Below are 14,253 nucleotides of genomic sequence, written 5' to 3' on the forward strand. Positions count from 1 at the left end.
GTAAAAGTCAAAACACAGGGCCCAAGGGGGAAAATAAATGACGGGGCAGTAGAGAAGTGCAGGCAAAGCAATGCGGTGGTTAAAATCGTGGGCATTTGGGAAGCGAATAATCTGGGGTTCAAGTCCCAGCTCACCCACTTCCAAGAAGTGTGGTGCTAGAGGTTTTAGCTGCCCCCCCCCCGACCCCTGCCTCCATTCCTTTCAGCTTTTTTTTTTTTTTTTTTTTGGCCACACTTCACAGCGCAGAACTTCCCAACCAGGGATTGAACCCACGCCCCTGCAGTGGAGGTGCAGAGTCTTAACCACTGGACCGCCAGGGAAGCCCCCTCCTCTCAGCTCTTGATGATAACTTATCTTGTGCTCATACGCCCACTGGGGAGGATGCATGTCATAAATGCATACTAAATTTTATTAGGACTCAACCTGGCCTGGGTGAGAAGTAAATGAGACGATGTCTAAAAAGCAGCACAATATATTCTGATCCTCCTTTGAGAGACAATTACTATTCTCCATTTTGCAGACTGGTAAACTGAGGCTCAGAGAAGTGAAGTCGCTGCTCCAAGGTTATCAGGTAGGAAGTGACAGAGGTGGGACCTGAGGCTTAGTGAGTATACAGACACTGCAGTGGTCACGCTGGGTTGGAGCCCAATTCTGTGAGTCACCAAAACCTATCTTCTTCACAGCTATAAGACCAGAATTTTCCACAGGTATCCTGGCTGCTAAGAAGGCAGCTCTCATCTCAGACTCCACCGTTGTGACCCCAGCCTCAGCCTAGCCTTCCCACTGGCTGTCTCTGGCCTACCTGAAATCATCTTAAAAAAAAAAAAAAAAAAAGACCATTTACTCTAAAGCCAGGCAGCTGAGAGCATGGACTGCTCAGGTCACATCTGGTTCAGATTCCAGCTCTGTCACTTTCTGCTTAATCACCCTGGACTAGTTCCTTCACTTCTCTGGGCCTCAGTTTCCTGGTCTGCAAAATGGGGACTAACAGCACCCAGCCCAAATGGTTGCTTGAAGGATTCAATGAGATCACGGAGGCGGAGCTTAGAAGATAGCCTGTGGAGTAGGAAGCACCTATGGAGAGCAGCTCATGCCCCCTGGACGCTCACTGTACCCCAGGCCTGGCTCCTGCAGGCTCACCAATCCTCGGCTGGACCCGGTCAGTGGTTTTTTTTGGCCACATCACGTGGTATGCGGGATTTAGTTCCCTGACCAGCGATCGAACCCATGCCCCCTGCAGTGGAAGTGCGGAGTACTAACCACTGGACCACCAGGGAAGTCCCGAGGTCAGTGTTATCACAGTCCACTTTCCAGACAGGGGCAGAGAGCCGTCTACCCAAGGCCATGCACACAGTTAAGTGCCCCGGACCCCGAGCTCTTCCCCACAACACTCTACCATCTTTACTGCACCAATTTCGAGCCACAACCAGGTAGCAGAAAAGGGGGGCAGAGAAACGGGGGCTTTGGAAAATGTGTCTCCTTTCCGCCACAGGAAGAGCCCTGAGTTTGAACCCTGCCAGGCTTCTCCGTCCTCCCAAGGCCAGGTAACGGTGAGCAGACGTCTTTTTACTCCACTGAGCTGTCTCTGCTCGCCTCCTGCCCAGCCCCTGGTTGAGCGAGAGCAGCTCAGATGTTAGATGACGTCTATCGACCAGTGTTTGGTAGTTGGGGGCGGGGCCTCCCCTCCTTTCTTTTTCATATCCCCACTTACCTCAGGGAAGCTGAGGAGCTTTCTATGGGTTGCAGTTGTTTTGGGCTTTTTCTTTCAAATCTTAGTCGTATGCCCTCTCCAGGAGCTGACTGAAGCTGTGAGCTCAGGACCACGCCTCTTTTCTCCCCACCGCGCCTTAGAACTTGGCACTTAGGGTGCCCGCTTGACACTGGTCACCTCTTGGCCGGAGCACCCTGTCGAGACTCCCCCGCCCCCGGCCTAGGCCCCCAGGGCCTGACCCTGCCTTCTTGTTCTCTGGGATGATGTCCTTCCTTCCCCCCGCCGCACAGCCAGGTGACCACTCACCTTCCAGCTTGATGCTGCCCACCGCCCTCAACCCCCGAGCTGGGATGTTCTTGTGACGCAATGGACCTGCCTCAGGCCTTCTCAGGCCTCATCTTGCAGTCACTCGTGTGACTGATACAGGCCCCCACTAAGGCGGGCTCAGTCTCTCGCACACGCGTGCAGGTCCCAAGATGTCCAATGGCGGGCACTCAGAGCTGACGGGCTGCGCTGCCAGGATAGAATCCTGCCCTCAACCCCCCGGGCAGTCTGGTCGGGATCTGAACTCTGGCTGCGCAGTGCTGAGGCCAAGTCTTCTGAGCGAGCACGGACAGGCTCTTCCCGGGAAGGGCTTCAGGCCCGTGCAGGCAGCAGGCCCAGAAACCAAGACAAGAGTGGAAGAGCAGAGTCAGGTAGTCACTGTATTTTATTGGAAAACATTGATATATATTTTTCTTCACAGCTTGAACTGAACACAATATTGCCCGGTTTAAAAAAAAACAAACCAAAACACTCCGAAAACATCCACAGCCTCACGCTTACCTGCCCTTACCCTCAGCTCTCGGCTGGGTCTCCCACTATGCCCCATCCCTCCCCTTCCCTCCCCCGGAGGTTGGGTGCCCAAGGGTGGGGATGAGAAGAGATTCTCAAAGCTGGGCAGGTCCCAGGAAAAGCCATTTGGTCAACCTGGGGCTGGAGAGGGGGAGTGGAGGGCAGATGAAATGAACAGGGAAAAAGAAAAAAATCCGGATGACCAAACTGCCCACATTGACTGAACTGTCCCAGAGGCGAAAATCAGAAGCAAGGTCACGGATCATGCTCTCGGCTGGGGAGTGTGAGGGCAGGCAGGTGGGCGAGGGGAAAGGCGGGCACAGAGACAGCACAAAGGTCGGGGAGCCAGCCAAGTCACCACAGGGGAGCGGGAGGGGCCGGCGGAGCAGGAAGCAGAGCTGCCCGTGGCCGCTGGTCCTCCAGGGCAGCTGGCCGACGGGACTGTTTTATTGCAGGCATGTTCTCTTCAGTGTGGTGGGGCACATCTTCCCTCTCTCCACCCCTCAGCTAGCCCAGCATGGCGTTGGACAAAATTAAAGCTTTAAGGGGCATGAAGAAAAAGAAAGGATAACCAGCGTATTACAAAGCGGCCATCCCCACGTCCATTCCGACGAGGGGACCTCGATGGGGGTGGGCAGGGGCGTCACAAGGGAGCGGCACGGGATGTTAGCACCAGGTATTTACAGGGCAGCTTGAGATCGCGTCAGGAGCATGGGCTGGACAACGTGCAGGGGGGTCCGGGGAGCAGCCCCACTCAGCCCCACCGCAGGAAGCCAATCGGACGGTTTCAGAAGAGCAGCCAATGGGATCTGAGCCTTGTCCACTCTCTCGGGGCCCCTTCTATGAGCCGGCCTCCTCCAGTGGTAAAAGAATGCGGGCTTCCAAGCCTCACTTGCCCCTTGACCCCCTCCTGGGCCACATCCAGTCAACACCACAACTCTGGAACCCCCCCCCCGCCACCGCCACCCTCAGTCCTTCTGGAATGCCTCTCTCGGCACCCCTGCCCCAACAGGCTGCTGGGATCGGCACAGGGAATCACAGGGCTGGTCGCATGCAACAGCGAAAGGCGTGCTCTCCTGCCCGGCCCTCCGGAGGGACTCGGCCCCTCCCCAGCAGGTCCCGGGACAGGGCTGGCAGCCACCCGGCACCCAAAATATAAGAGGACATATGAATAGAAACAAACCAAGACGGACGAGAGCCACCCGGGCTGGAGAAGGAGGGCAGGGCCCCCCCCCTAAGGGGACTGGGGGGCTCATCTTATGAATGCATCAGGCCTTGGAAGATGTGAATGGAAGGGGGAAGGGCAAAAGGAAGAGATGGCAGGGGCATGGAAGGAGACTCGGGAGGAAGAGAAAGAGCAATCATGCAGCTTGGGACAAATCTTTTGTTGCTTTATCAGATTCTCAGTCAATCAATTGGTGTTTGCTAGAACCGGGATACGCAGGGGAGTGTTGAAGAGAGTGCGCGCGCGGGAAGAGAGAGATCAAGAGAACGGGCATCACCAGCTGCCCGGGGGCCTTCACTTTGCAGTCATCATCTGTACAAACTCTGTGGAGGGAAACAGACAGGGAGGAGGTCAGCCAGCAAGCGGGGCTCAGCCCCCAGCCGCACCCCCCACCCCACCCCAACCTGGGGGCTTGTTCCAGAAGCTCCTGCTGGCCCAGAGACAGGGGCCGGGTCGGCTCACCTTCGTAGTTGACCTGGCCGTCTCCGTCGATGTCAGCCTCTCTGATCATCTCATCCACTTCCTCATCAGTCAGCTTCTCACCCAGGTTCGTCATGACGTGGCGCAGCTCTGCGGCGCTGATGTAGCCATTGCCATCCTGGGTGTCGGGGGATAGACAAAAGCTTTGAGCTCGAGGCATTCGCCCGGCTCTTCCGTGGGGGCAGCGGGACAGAGGCCACAGTGCAGGAACTGTCAGGTCACCCACACTCAGCAGGGGCAGGGGGGCTTCCTGAGGTGGCAGAGCACGTTGGCAGCGGGGATGGCACTGGGACCTGGGCCTCCTGGAAGGGCTGACTCCACTTACACAGGGCATCCTGGGACGCCACCTGTTCTGCTCTCTGCCAGAGTCCCAGAGCCCCTCTGGGAAAGGCCTGCTCACCTTGTCAAAGACACGGAAGGCCTCTCGGATCTCCTCCTCGCTGTCTGTGTCCTTCATCTTTCTGGCCATCATGGTCAGGAACTCCGGGAAGTCAATGGTCCCGTTCCCTGCAAGGTGGGGAAGGGAGCAGGGATGCTCTGGGCCTGGGCCCTGGGAGACGAGCCCGGAGCCCTGGCAGGAGACACCGGCTCATCCATCACCGGAGGAAGGCTCCCCGTGGTCGTGAGGGTGACCGGGAGTGGGGCTGCCCACCCGCTCCACGGGGCTCACCATCCGCGTCCACCTCATTGATCATGTCCTGCAGCTCGGCTTCAGTGGGGTTCTGTCCCAGGGATCTCATCACTGTCCCCAGCTCCTTGGTGGTGATGGTGCCATCTCCATCCTTGTCAAAGAGGGAGAAGGCCTCCTTGAACTCTGGGGGAAGAAAGACAATGAGTCAGAGGCCGAGGACACAGGGAAGTCCTGACCTTGGGAGACAGGCCGGAAGAGTCAGGCCCACCTAAAGAAACCAGAACAAGACTTCAATTCCAGCCCAAGCCTCTCGCCTCTGTACTCAGGGCCGGACCCTTCCTTCTTTCAGTCAACACTTACTGAGCACCTGGCCTGTGCCAGGTAAAGCTGCCTGTTCTGTCAACCTAGCTCAGTGGGGACAGAGGGGAAAATGGGTGACAGTGGCCTTAGACCTTTCTACATTTCTTCTTGGTCCCTGGCTTCAGCCTCTCCCTCAAATGATGACACAGACCAATGTCATGGAGGGTATGAGAGCCGAGGGAAGTCTCTACCTGAAGTATGCCAGCCAAGGTCAACTGGCTGGGAAAGGAAGGGAAGGAGAGGTGCAGGACGCCTCTGGGCGGCACGGCATCCCTCCTGACTGGTCCCGGCAGCCCAGTTCCCTGGTTTCCAGAGGAGCCAAGCGCCGTGTATGGTGGAGCCTGGGGGTGGCCGGCAGCAGAGCACGGCTGACGGACGATGCGTGGGGTAGGTGGGGGGACGGAAGGAGAGGGGACGGCTGCCAAGCCAGGAGGATGAGGCGCCAGTAGCAGTGAGTGGGAAGGCCACAGCTGGGGACGCATCGGGAGCGGAGAGAAGCACGTGGCTCCTGCCCTCCCACTGGGCCCATTTCGGCCCCTGGTGCTCCCTACCCCCAAACCCTCAGAGAACAGATGCCTGGCAGCCTGTTCCCACAGGGCGTGGGCTGGGGCGAGGTGGTGGACAGTTTGCTAATGGGGACGGGGGGCGGGGGGTGGGGGGGACGTGGAGCGTGTGTTTGTGTTACCCGAGGGCAGAGCGGGGGTTGAGTGTGGCAGGAGCCACACGTACAGCCGAGAAGCTCTGCCCCCGAGCCCCTGGGCCCTGGAGAAGCATAAAAGCCTCCCCGGGGATGCTGGCAGCGCCCTGTGCTGAGGCCTTGCTGCTGTTTGGGGGAGGGGGTCACGTGGGCGCCATGCACTCCTGATCACTAAACAACAAGGGGGTCCTTTGGCTTTCCTCGGTGGGTCTCCATAGCCAGCGGGGGCCAAAGTGTGGGGGGAGGAGGAGGGGTGCTGGGAGGGGAGGAAAGGAGAGAAGGCAAGTCCATCCCTGTCTCCTCCCACTTCAGAAGCTGGGCCTTCAGCACTAGTTACATGGAGCGTGTTGAACGTGACAGCAAAGCTGGGGTTGGGTAGCTGCTGGGCCCATGACTGTGGAGCTTAACTGAGAGCTGGCCCCTGTCCTCAGGCGGTGCACCGTCTTGGGGTGTGGCGGGGGGGCAGGGAAACCTGCTCAACACACAGTACTTCCTGCAGCTGTGACTTCCTGGGCTTTGGGGGACAGTGGGGCTACAAAAATGGATTAGATAGGATTCAAGGATTTCTTTTAGCTTACTGGGAGACGTGTGATCATTCCTTTGTTCATTCATTTTAGTTATTTGGCCAAGAAAAGTTTACAGAGCAGCTAGTATGATTCAGGCACCAAAGACACAGCAGGGACTGATACGAAGTCCCCAAAGAAGGAACTCATCTAGTGACAGGAGATACAGCAGGTAAAGACATCATAAAAGAATTTCAGATAGAGAGGAAGGCTGTGAAGGAAATAGAGTGACCTGATGGAGAGTAAAGGAAAGCTCTCTATTTGAGAGGGGAGTCAGGGAAGTCCTTTCCAAGGTGACGTTGGAGCCGAGACCCGAAGGATGAGAAGGAGCTGCCCGTCAGTGCAAGCAGCCGGGGGAAGGCACTTCTGGCCCAGGAGAAAGCAAGTGCGAGCACGTGCAAAGGCGAGTGCGGAGGTGGGAGTGCCGAGCCATCTCCTGGGCGGCTCCTCAAGTGGGCCAGGAGCTCTGCAGCCCCACAGTGAGGCAGGGAGCTCACCTTCTGAGCCTAACCGGCAGGGGTCGGGCTCACCCTGCAGCCACTGATTAAAAGACCGCGATGAGCCATGGCCAGGAGAGGAACCAGCCCTGCCGTCTGGGGAGGGTCTGGGGAGGGTCGGGCTCGGGACTGCGAGGTCTGGTGTTACTGGGGCAGTGCTGTGCTCTTATACACAGCAAGTTTATCTGGCACACGCTCCTCCCGGCCTCTCGGGGCCGGAGTAAGATTTGGCTGGGCATGCAGAGGACTTCCCGCAGCAGGGGGAGGGCAGGGAGGGAGGCAAGCTCACCTGCGATCTGCTCCTCAGTCAGCTGGTCAGCCTGGAAAAGCAGGAAGGAGAAAGTTAGCCACAGGCTGGCACATCTTCCTTGTTCAGCCCGGCCCCCTCTGGTGAGGCTGGTTCCACAGGGCATCCACGTACCTGGGCAAGGGAGGTCAGGCCAGAGCCAGGGCCTGGGACAAAGTCTGGGGGTTCGGGAAGCTGGGGACTAAGGCGGGCTGGTGGCCTGACGCAGGGCCTGATTACACCGCCCAGACTCCAGGGTCTCCAATCCAACCCAGTGCTCTGGAGCCACGGTGGGCGGGAAGAAGTGCTGCCCCAGACCCAACCCAGCTGCAGCAGCACAGCACGGGAGCCCAGGAGGCTGAGTGAAGGGAGCAGTTGCCCTAGAGGCCTAATCAAGCAGCTCTAGAAGGCTCCAAACCAAAACAGGCCAGTCCTTGGGTAGGGCAGAGGGAAGATGTCTGGGGGCTCTTCGCTAGTTTCTATGTCACCGATTTGGAGGCACTAGGTCCGAGCACAGTGGACCCAACTGGCGACAATTCTCCTAACTGGTGGCTCTGAGGCGCTCCGAGTGCCCAACAGAATCCTGCTCAGGCGGGGGGCAGCCCCCCACTCTCTGGTGCACGGGGCACCATTCCGCTGTTTCTTTGGGCAGGAAGGGTGTCAGGGAGGGGACTGCAGCAGGCAGTGGTGGCAGAGGCTAGAGGACTAAAGTCAGCTTCTCCCGCTGCGCTGCAGTTTTTAACCCTCTCCGGCCCTGGCCAAGGGCCACTCCGTTTGTTCTTTATAGGTCGGTGGCAGGCAGCCCTTACTGCATGCGGGGCTTGGGGGCGGGGCAGAGGAGAAGCAAAGGCTAGCTTGTCCCGCACTGGTGTGCTGGGAACTAGCCAGGCATAGGGATCCTCTGGGGGAGCAGCCAAGAGGGGAAAAAAATCCCAACATTTAGCATCAAAAAAGGAGTTTTCCTTGGTTTTTGTGAATGCTGCCAAAAAGGCACCGCTCTCCCCTCTCCCCAGACCACCGTCCCCTTCATTTCCTTTCACAATTAGGGGAAAGGGGCTCCACGTCTACAGCGGGCTTCTAGCGTTGACTCTGAGAGCCCCCCAAACTGACGCATGCCATTGTGTGTATTTGCATTATTCTCCATAAAGTTTCCAGAGCTAGCAACACCCCCCCAACCCTGTCCCAAATATGAAGACCGATCACGTTAGAACAGGTCTCAAATGGCCTTTTTCTTTTTTTCTTTCTTTCTTTTTTTTTAATCTAAGGGAAGAGACACTTAGGCCAAGCCCCAAATAGAACGGGAGGGGAAATCAAAGTGATGATGACAGAGGGGAGATGGCTAAGGGAGCGGGAAGCAGGAAGGTAGAGAAGGAAAAACACCACACATGCACATTCTGGAAAAGTCCAAAGTCTAAAGGGAAGGTTAGGAGGCCAAATGGAGCTACTTCTGCATCGCTTTCAAAAAAGACAGGGCTGCCGGGCTCCTGAACGCCAGCCGGGCAGCCCCAGGCCCACAGGCCCCTTTGCTCCTCCACTTCCCCCAGCTTCTACAGGTAAAGAAGCCCGAGCCGATCCCCTAGGTCCTGACACCCGAGGAAGCTGCTGGGGGAAAGTGAGAACAGAGGCTGGGCTTCTGGTTACCAAGGCCAGGTGATGCCAGGGGAGGGGAGGAGGCAGAGGGGAGAGCCCAGGCTGGGGAGCAGGGCCGCCATTCCCTCTGCTTTCAGTCTCTTCCCCTGGCCTGGATGGAAAAACCTAGTCCAGTCGGGGACCTCCGTGTCCTGACCACACCACCTTCGGGCAGCACTGGCAGGGGCTGGGGGCAAGGCGGTTGGCACAGGCTGCAGAATGGCCCCGAGTGGCTCTGAAGGCCGGTGTCTGCCGCTCCCCACCGCCAAGCTGCAAGGCGCAGAGAGAGAGGCACGGCCACACTCTTACAGGGTCGCTGCAAATAGGCGTGGCTCTGACTGTAGGGCCCATCGCACACTCTCTCCCTCCCTGTTAGGAGACCCTCTCCCCTGCTTGGGAAAGGAAAGGTCCCAGCTCCGAGGTAGAGATCTCAAAGCATGGCTGCTGCCCAGGAAACTGACCGCTGGGGAGCCCTTCTCAGGGCTTCTTCCCTTTCCAGAGCTGAAGATTTTCAGCTTTCACCAACAACTGTCTCCAAAATAACCCAGTTGGTCTCCTGCTTCCATGTCCCTCATCTTAGGCTCCAGCAAGGAGCTGGACAAGGAAAAAAAAATAATCCTGGGGTGGGGGAGGGAAGAGGGTATTATTTCTCTGCCTTGCCCCAGCCCCCAGCCAGTGCCAGAGAGCAGTGTTAGATGAGATCAGAAACCAAGGCCAGGGCCCCTCACCCGGGCCAAGGAGGAGCCACAGAGCTCAGGCCAAAGTCCAAGGCCAGTTAGCAGTGACTTGTCCCACCCATCCATACCTTGCCGATTACAAATGGAAAGAGAAACTAGTAGGGCCAAAGCTTGGGTCCTATTTGGGAGGCGGGGGGCCTCCTGGCACCTGCCAGTGATTCGGCGCCCGTTTAGCAAGGTTCTGCCGGGGGAAAACGGGGTAGAGGCGAGAGGAGCCATGAGGCCTGTGTCAGCAAGTATGAGATCTGATACACAGCAGCGGCGGCCTGTTCTCCCCAGCCTTGCCAGCGAGGATGGCTGCGCACGGTCCCGAGGCTGAACCTGGGGGGCTAGGGGTGTTGTGGGTAGCAGGGACCGGGAGAGAACTAGTCTGCTGGTTTTCTCTCAAAGCCCCAGCTGTGTGAATTAACAGAAGCGCTCAGTGAGGGCCCCAAACAGAACAAGCGGCCCTCGGGCTGATGAAGGGGTCCTTCTGGAGGTCTCCTCTAGTCAAGCTCTGCAGTCCCCACCCCGAGGCCACAGGAACAGGCGTCCGATTGTCACCGACGCCACACTGCACTGCACTGTCATTTGGCACAAGTGTGGAGATGCAGAGCGGTGCGTGGAGCTGGAGACCATGAGAAAACCAGCATTCCTGCTCGGAAAGAACAGCTCTCTTGGTCTGAAAGGGACAGTGAGCGGGTGAGCTTCAAGGCTGAAAAAGCTGGCTCATTTGATGCAGCCCAAACTTTCATCTCCCACCCCCATTTCCTACAGCGTCAGTGCGCCATAGGGGCCCGAAAAACTCCGCCCACCTGCTCCCACTGCCCGTGCCTTCTGCCCAGCTTCATTCTTTCTGGGAAGGGGACCCGAGAGCCACTCCCTCCAACCTCTGCAGCCCCCTCCCCATCCAGACTGAACAGTCTTTGTCCCAGCTTTGCCCTGGAAACTTCCAGGGAGCTACCCACATCCACCTCCAACCCGAGGCCCACCTCAGCCGCCATTCATTTTCTCCAACATGTCCCCAGATCTCCTTCCACCCCACCTCCCACCACCCAAGCCAAAGTCCTCTCCCACCCCTCACCTCGGAAAGCCACCTCCTCATGGACCCAAACGCAACACTCCGCAGTTCCAAACCCAACCTCCCTTCCCAGTTCAATAGCCTTAACCCACCAGTAACCGCAGAACCTTCTCTGGCTGCCCCCCAACATCAACCACGAGGCCCCCTGTCCCCCCCAGCACTGGCAATCTCGCCATCCCCTTTTAACCACTTCCCCGACCCCAATCCTCTTCAGTCCCTGCAGGTTTCCAGAGCATCTCCTAACCTCGGCTGCCACCCACCCCAGGCTCTTCTTCCCCAAGCTTGCACCTCACCCTCCTCCTCCTTCCTCTGCACTGTCGGTCTTTGGAGAATCCCCTTCTCTCCCCTCAAGGGTCTGATCTGTAGAAGGGACCCCCCCGCCCCACCCCTCCAGGAGCACTCCCCCCGTCCAGGCCCAGCTACCCACGGCCCCATCTCGGGGAGCTCCCCAGCTGCCCGGCTTCCCTCCGATCCCCCTTCCCTGCATCCTCTCAGGACCCAAAGCCTTTATCAGGGCACAAATCACCCCCTTCCCTAGCCAATGTTTCTTACCTCGCCCCCCTGGAATCCAAACACCTCACCTTAGCGACCAAACGCCCCATCCGGGGTCCAAGAGCCCTTCCCCTCTGAAGGTCCAGATGCTCCATCCTGGGTTCAAATACCCCCTTGGAGGGCTCAGGTGCCCGTTCTGGGGGCTAGAGAACCATCTGGTGCTAAAAGTCGCTTTTGGAAACCCCCAACCCCCTTTTCGGATCCAAACGTCCCGCTCTGGGTTCGAATGCCCTCGATAGGGGGGCAGAGAGGGGTCCAGAGGCGCTCTCCGGGGCCCAAACGCCCCCCACTCTGGGTCCACTCGCGCTCTCGGGGGTCCTGCCCCGCCGCGCCCGCCTCAGAGCCCCCAGCCTCGGCGGCCCTTCAGCCTCACTCACCATGACGAGGCCCGGGGTGTCCGGAGCGCGGGGATCAAGGTTCCTCCGGCGGCGGCAGCAGCTGCAGCAGCTTGAGCTCCGCCGCGCGTCCGCGCCTCCACACTCACTGCCCGCAGCGCGCGCCGCCGCCGCCGCCGCCCGCCCCAACGGTCCCTCAACGGCCGCCGCGCGCGCCCCGCCCCGCCCGGTCCGCGCGCCGCCGCACTGCGGTTCCCACGGATCCCTCCGCGCCTCTCTCCGCACTGCCGGGCCCGCGGATCTCTCGCTCCCACCCCGCTCGGGGCTGGGTTTGTGGACGGCCGCGCGCGCGCGCGCACCCGCCGCGGGACTACTTTCCGTCGCCGCGCGCCCCGCCCCCTGTGCCCACTCTACTTTTCTCCTCGGCGGAGGGGCACTGCTCGGCGGCGCGTGACGCGTTCCTGTGTGAGTCGCGCCGCTATTGGGCCCGGGCGACGGCGGAAATGAGAGCGCGGTGCCGATTGGTCCGGCCTTCCCTGCAATGCGTCAAACTGGGGCGAGCCACTGCGTGGTGGTGATGGGCAGCCTGAAATGTGTGGCTGCGTGGAGCTGTGAGGCGTAATGAGGCGAAGGCGAAAATTGTGTGACTGTTAGAGAAACAAATACATCATCTTCGTGGTCAGGGAGTGGTAAAAGGGTGGCGGAAGATGCAGAAGCACTTTCTCGGCTCTCCCCTCTAACAGATGGAAGATGGTGCAATCCAAAATGCTGTCCTGGAAGCCCCGCCCCCAGCTGGGCCCTACGATGTGGCGGGGTCTTCAAGGTTCCTCTCTTCCCCTAAAGGTACTGTCCGTTGGGACAGGTGTGTGCACGCTGAGACACCCTCCACAGGTGTCCGGAACCCCTATCCCCGTTTCACTCCTGATTGGCTCAGGGTCTGTGAAAGTGGGGCCGTCGCAGGACAGCCTCTGGGAACAGGGCGTTAATTCAGTCATTCATTAAAAAAAGACTGAATTGGGTGCCTGGTGTAATGTAGGGACCCGTGATTGGCTGGGCTGGGGAGACCAAACTTCCCAACCATTGTCCTGTTGTCTTGTAGACCACTTGACTCTTGCACTCCTTGTTCTAAGGTTCCAGCCATAGGAGGAAAAAGAGTGACAAGGTTAGCTGAGACTGTTTACTGGAGCTCAGAAACGCTCCCCTTCTCTTGTTTAGAATGGGAGCTGCCATTCAATTACATGTCCCGTACCCCTCTCGGTGATTGGCTGAGGAATGGCTCACTCGCCAATCATTATGTCCCACCTGGAACAGGATGTAGGCTAATGAGAGTCCTTCCCTAGGTTTTTGGATCTAGAGTTTGGGGACAGGAAGCCTTTTCCTTTTGCATGGTGAGGCTGTGAAGAAATAGGTCTGGCACTGTCTGGCCATTTTCCCACCCTGAAGGGGAGAATAAAAGTGATACCAGGGAGAAGCAAAGAAGAGATGGAGTGAGAGAGTGCTGTTGCCATTCCCTTCCCTGGTTCCAGTACTCCTGAGGCCAGTTGCACAACCATCATGCCAGGATTTTGCTTATATGAGCTATTAAAATTTCCCATTTATCTCAAATTGGTTTGAGTTGAATTTCTGTCACTTGCACCCAGAGATTTTCTGATGGATGTGAGCTGGGCTAACCTCTGTCTTGGTCATCAGCATTGGCCCTGAAACAGAGAAGGCCAAGGACCCAGTCAACATTTGCTGAACAAATAAGCAAAATGAAGTCAGGCTCATGCTCTTTCCCCCTTTCTCTCTCCTCCCTGTCACTGAGTCTTTATTTCTGCCAGGCAGACCTTAACATCTGAATTACTTAGGCCTATGAAATAATACATATACTACTATTAACATGTTTGAGCACTTACTCTGTTCCATGCACCGTTCCACTCGCTTTGCATCCATTAGTTTATTTAGTTCTTACAATATCCCTATGGGTTTGTTACTTCCATTTTCCACCTGATGAAACTGCTTTATTGCCACTGGAATTAGATGAGACCAGAGAGGTATGAAAGCTTGACCAAAAACAGAGAAGTGAAGTGGCTAGCCCATGGTCACACAGTAGGAGGTAGAGTCAGGATTTGATCCCCAGCAGTTTGCCTGAAAACCCCACACTCTTAAACACCATTACACTACCAGTGGGAGAGATCATATTTGTCTTCTATTATCCATTTTCCCTGTCTTCCAGCATAATAGAAGTTTAGCTGGGCACATTGCCATCCTGAATAAAAACTACATTTCCCAACCTTCCTTGCAGTTATGAGTGGTCATTTGATTGAATTCTGGCCAGAAAGGATAGTGATATATGAAACTTCTGGGTATACCATTAAAGGGGAAGACATGCCCTCCTTCTTCTCCTCTTGCCTGCTAGTAGAGCAGCCCTTGTAGGCATTAGATGAGAGACCAATGGTGACCATACTCACCTGGCACCTTGATGATTGCCTGGAGCAGAACCCACCCTTCCATCCCCATGCCAAACTTTTATTCGAGAGAGAAATAAATTTCTCTATTGCTTAAGCCACTGTTATTTTGGATCACTTTGTTATAACAGCCAAACCTATACATGTTCCCTTTTTGGTTACTGCCCTTGCTTTGGTGGAAGCTCTTATGCCTACATTAGTGAGGGGTC

At 57.2% G+C, this 14,253-nt stretch overlaps 1 protein-coding gene across 1 annotated transcript; it reads right to left on the bottom strand.

Annotated features, from left to right (window-relative positions):
* Positions 1–2,402: 2,402 nt before the first annotated feature.
* On the bottom strand, positions 2,403–12,063 carry CALM3 (calmodulin 3). The gene is made up of 6 exons (XM_060083383.1): positions 11,640–12,063; positions 7,288–7,318; positions 4,921–5,064; positions 4,651–4,757; positions 4,233–4,368; positions 2,403–4,093 (listed from the first exon to the last, which is right to left on the bottom strand). The coding sequence occupies exons 1-6, from the start codon at positions 11,640–11,642 to the stop codon at positions 4,065–4,067; spliced, it is 450 nt and encodes a 149-aa protein (XP_059939366.1). The 5' UTR covers positions 11,643–12,063; the 3' UTR covers positions 2,403–4,064.
* Positions 12,064–14,253: the final 2,190 nt, after the last annotated feature.

Source organism: Mesoplodon densirostris, chromosome 19 (assembly GCF_025265405.1).
Source record: "Mesoplodon densirostris isolate mMesDen1 chromosome 19, mMesDen1 primary haplotype, whole genome shotgun sequence".
NCBI lineage: Eukaryota > Metazoa > Chordata > Mammalia > Artiodactyla > Ziphiidae > Mesoplodon > Mesoplodon densirostris.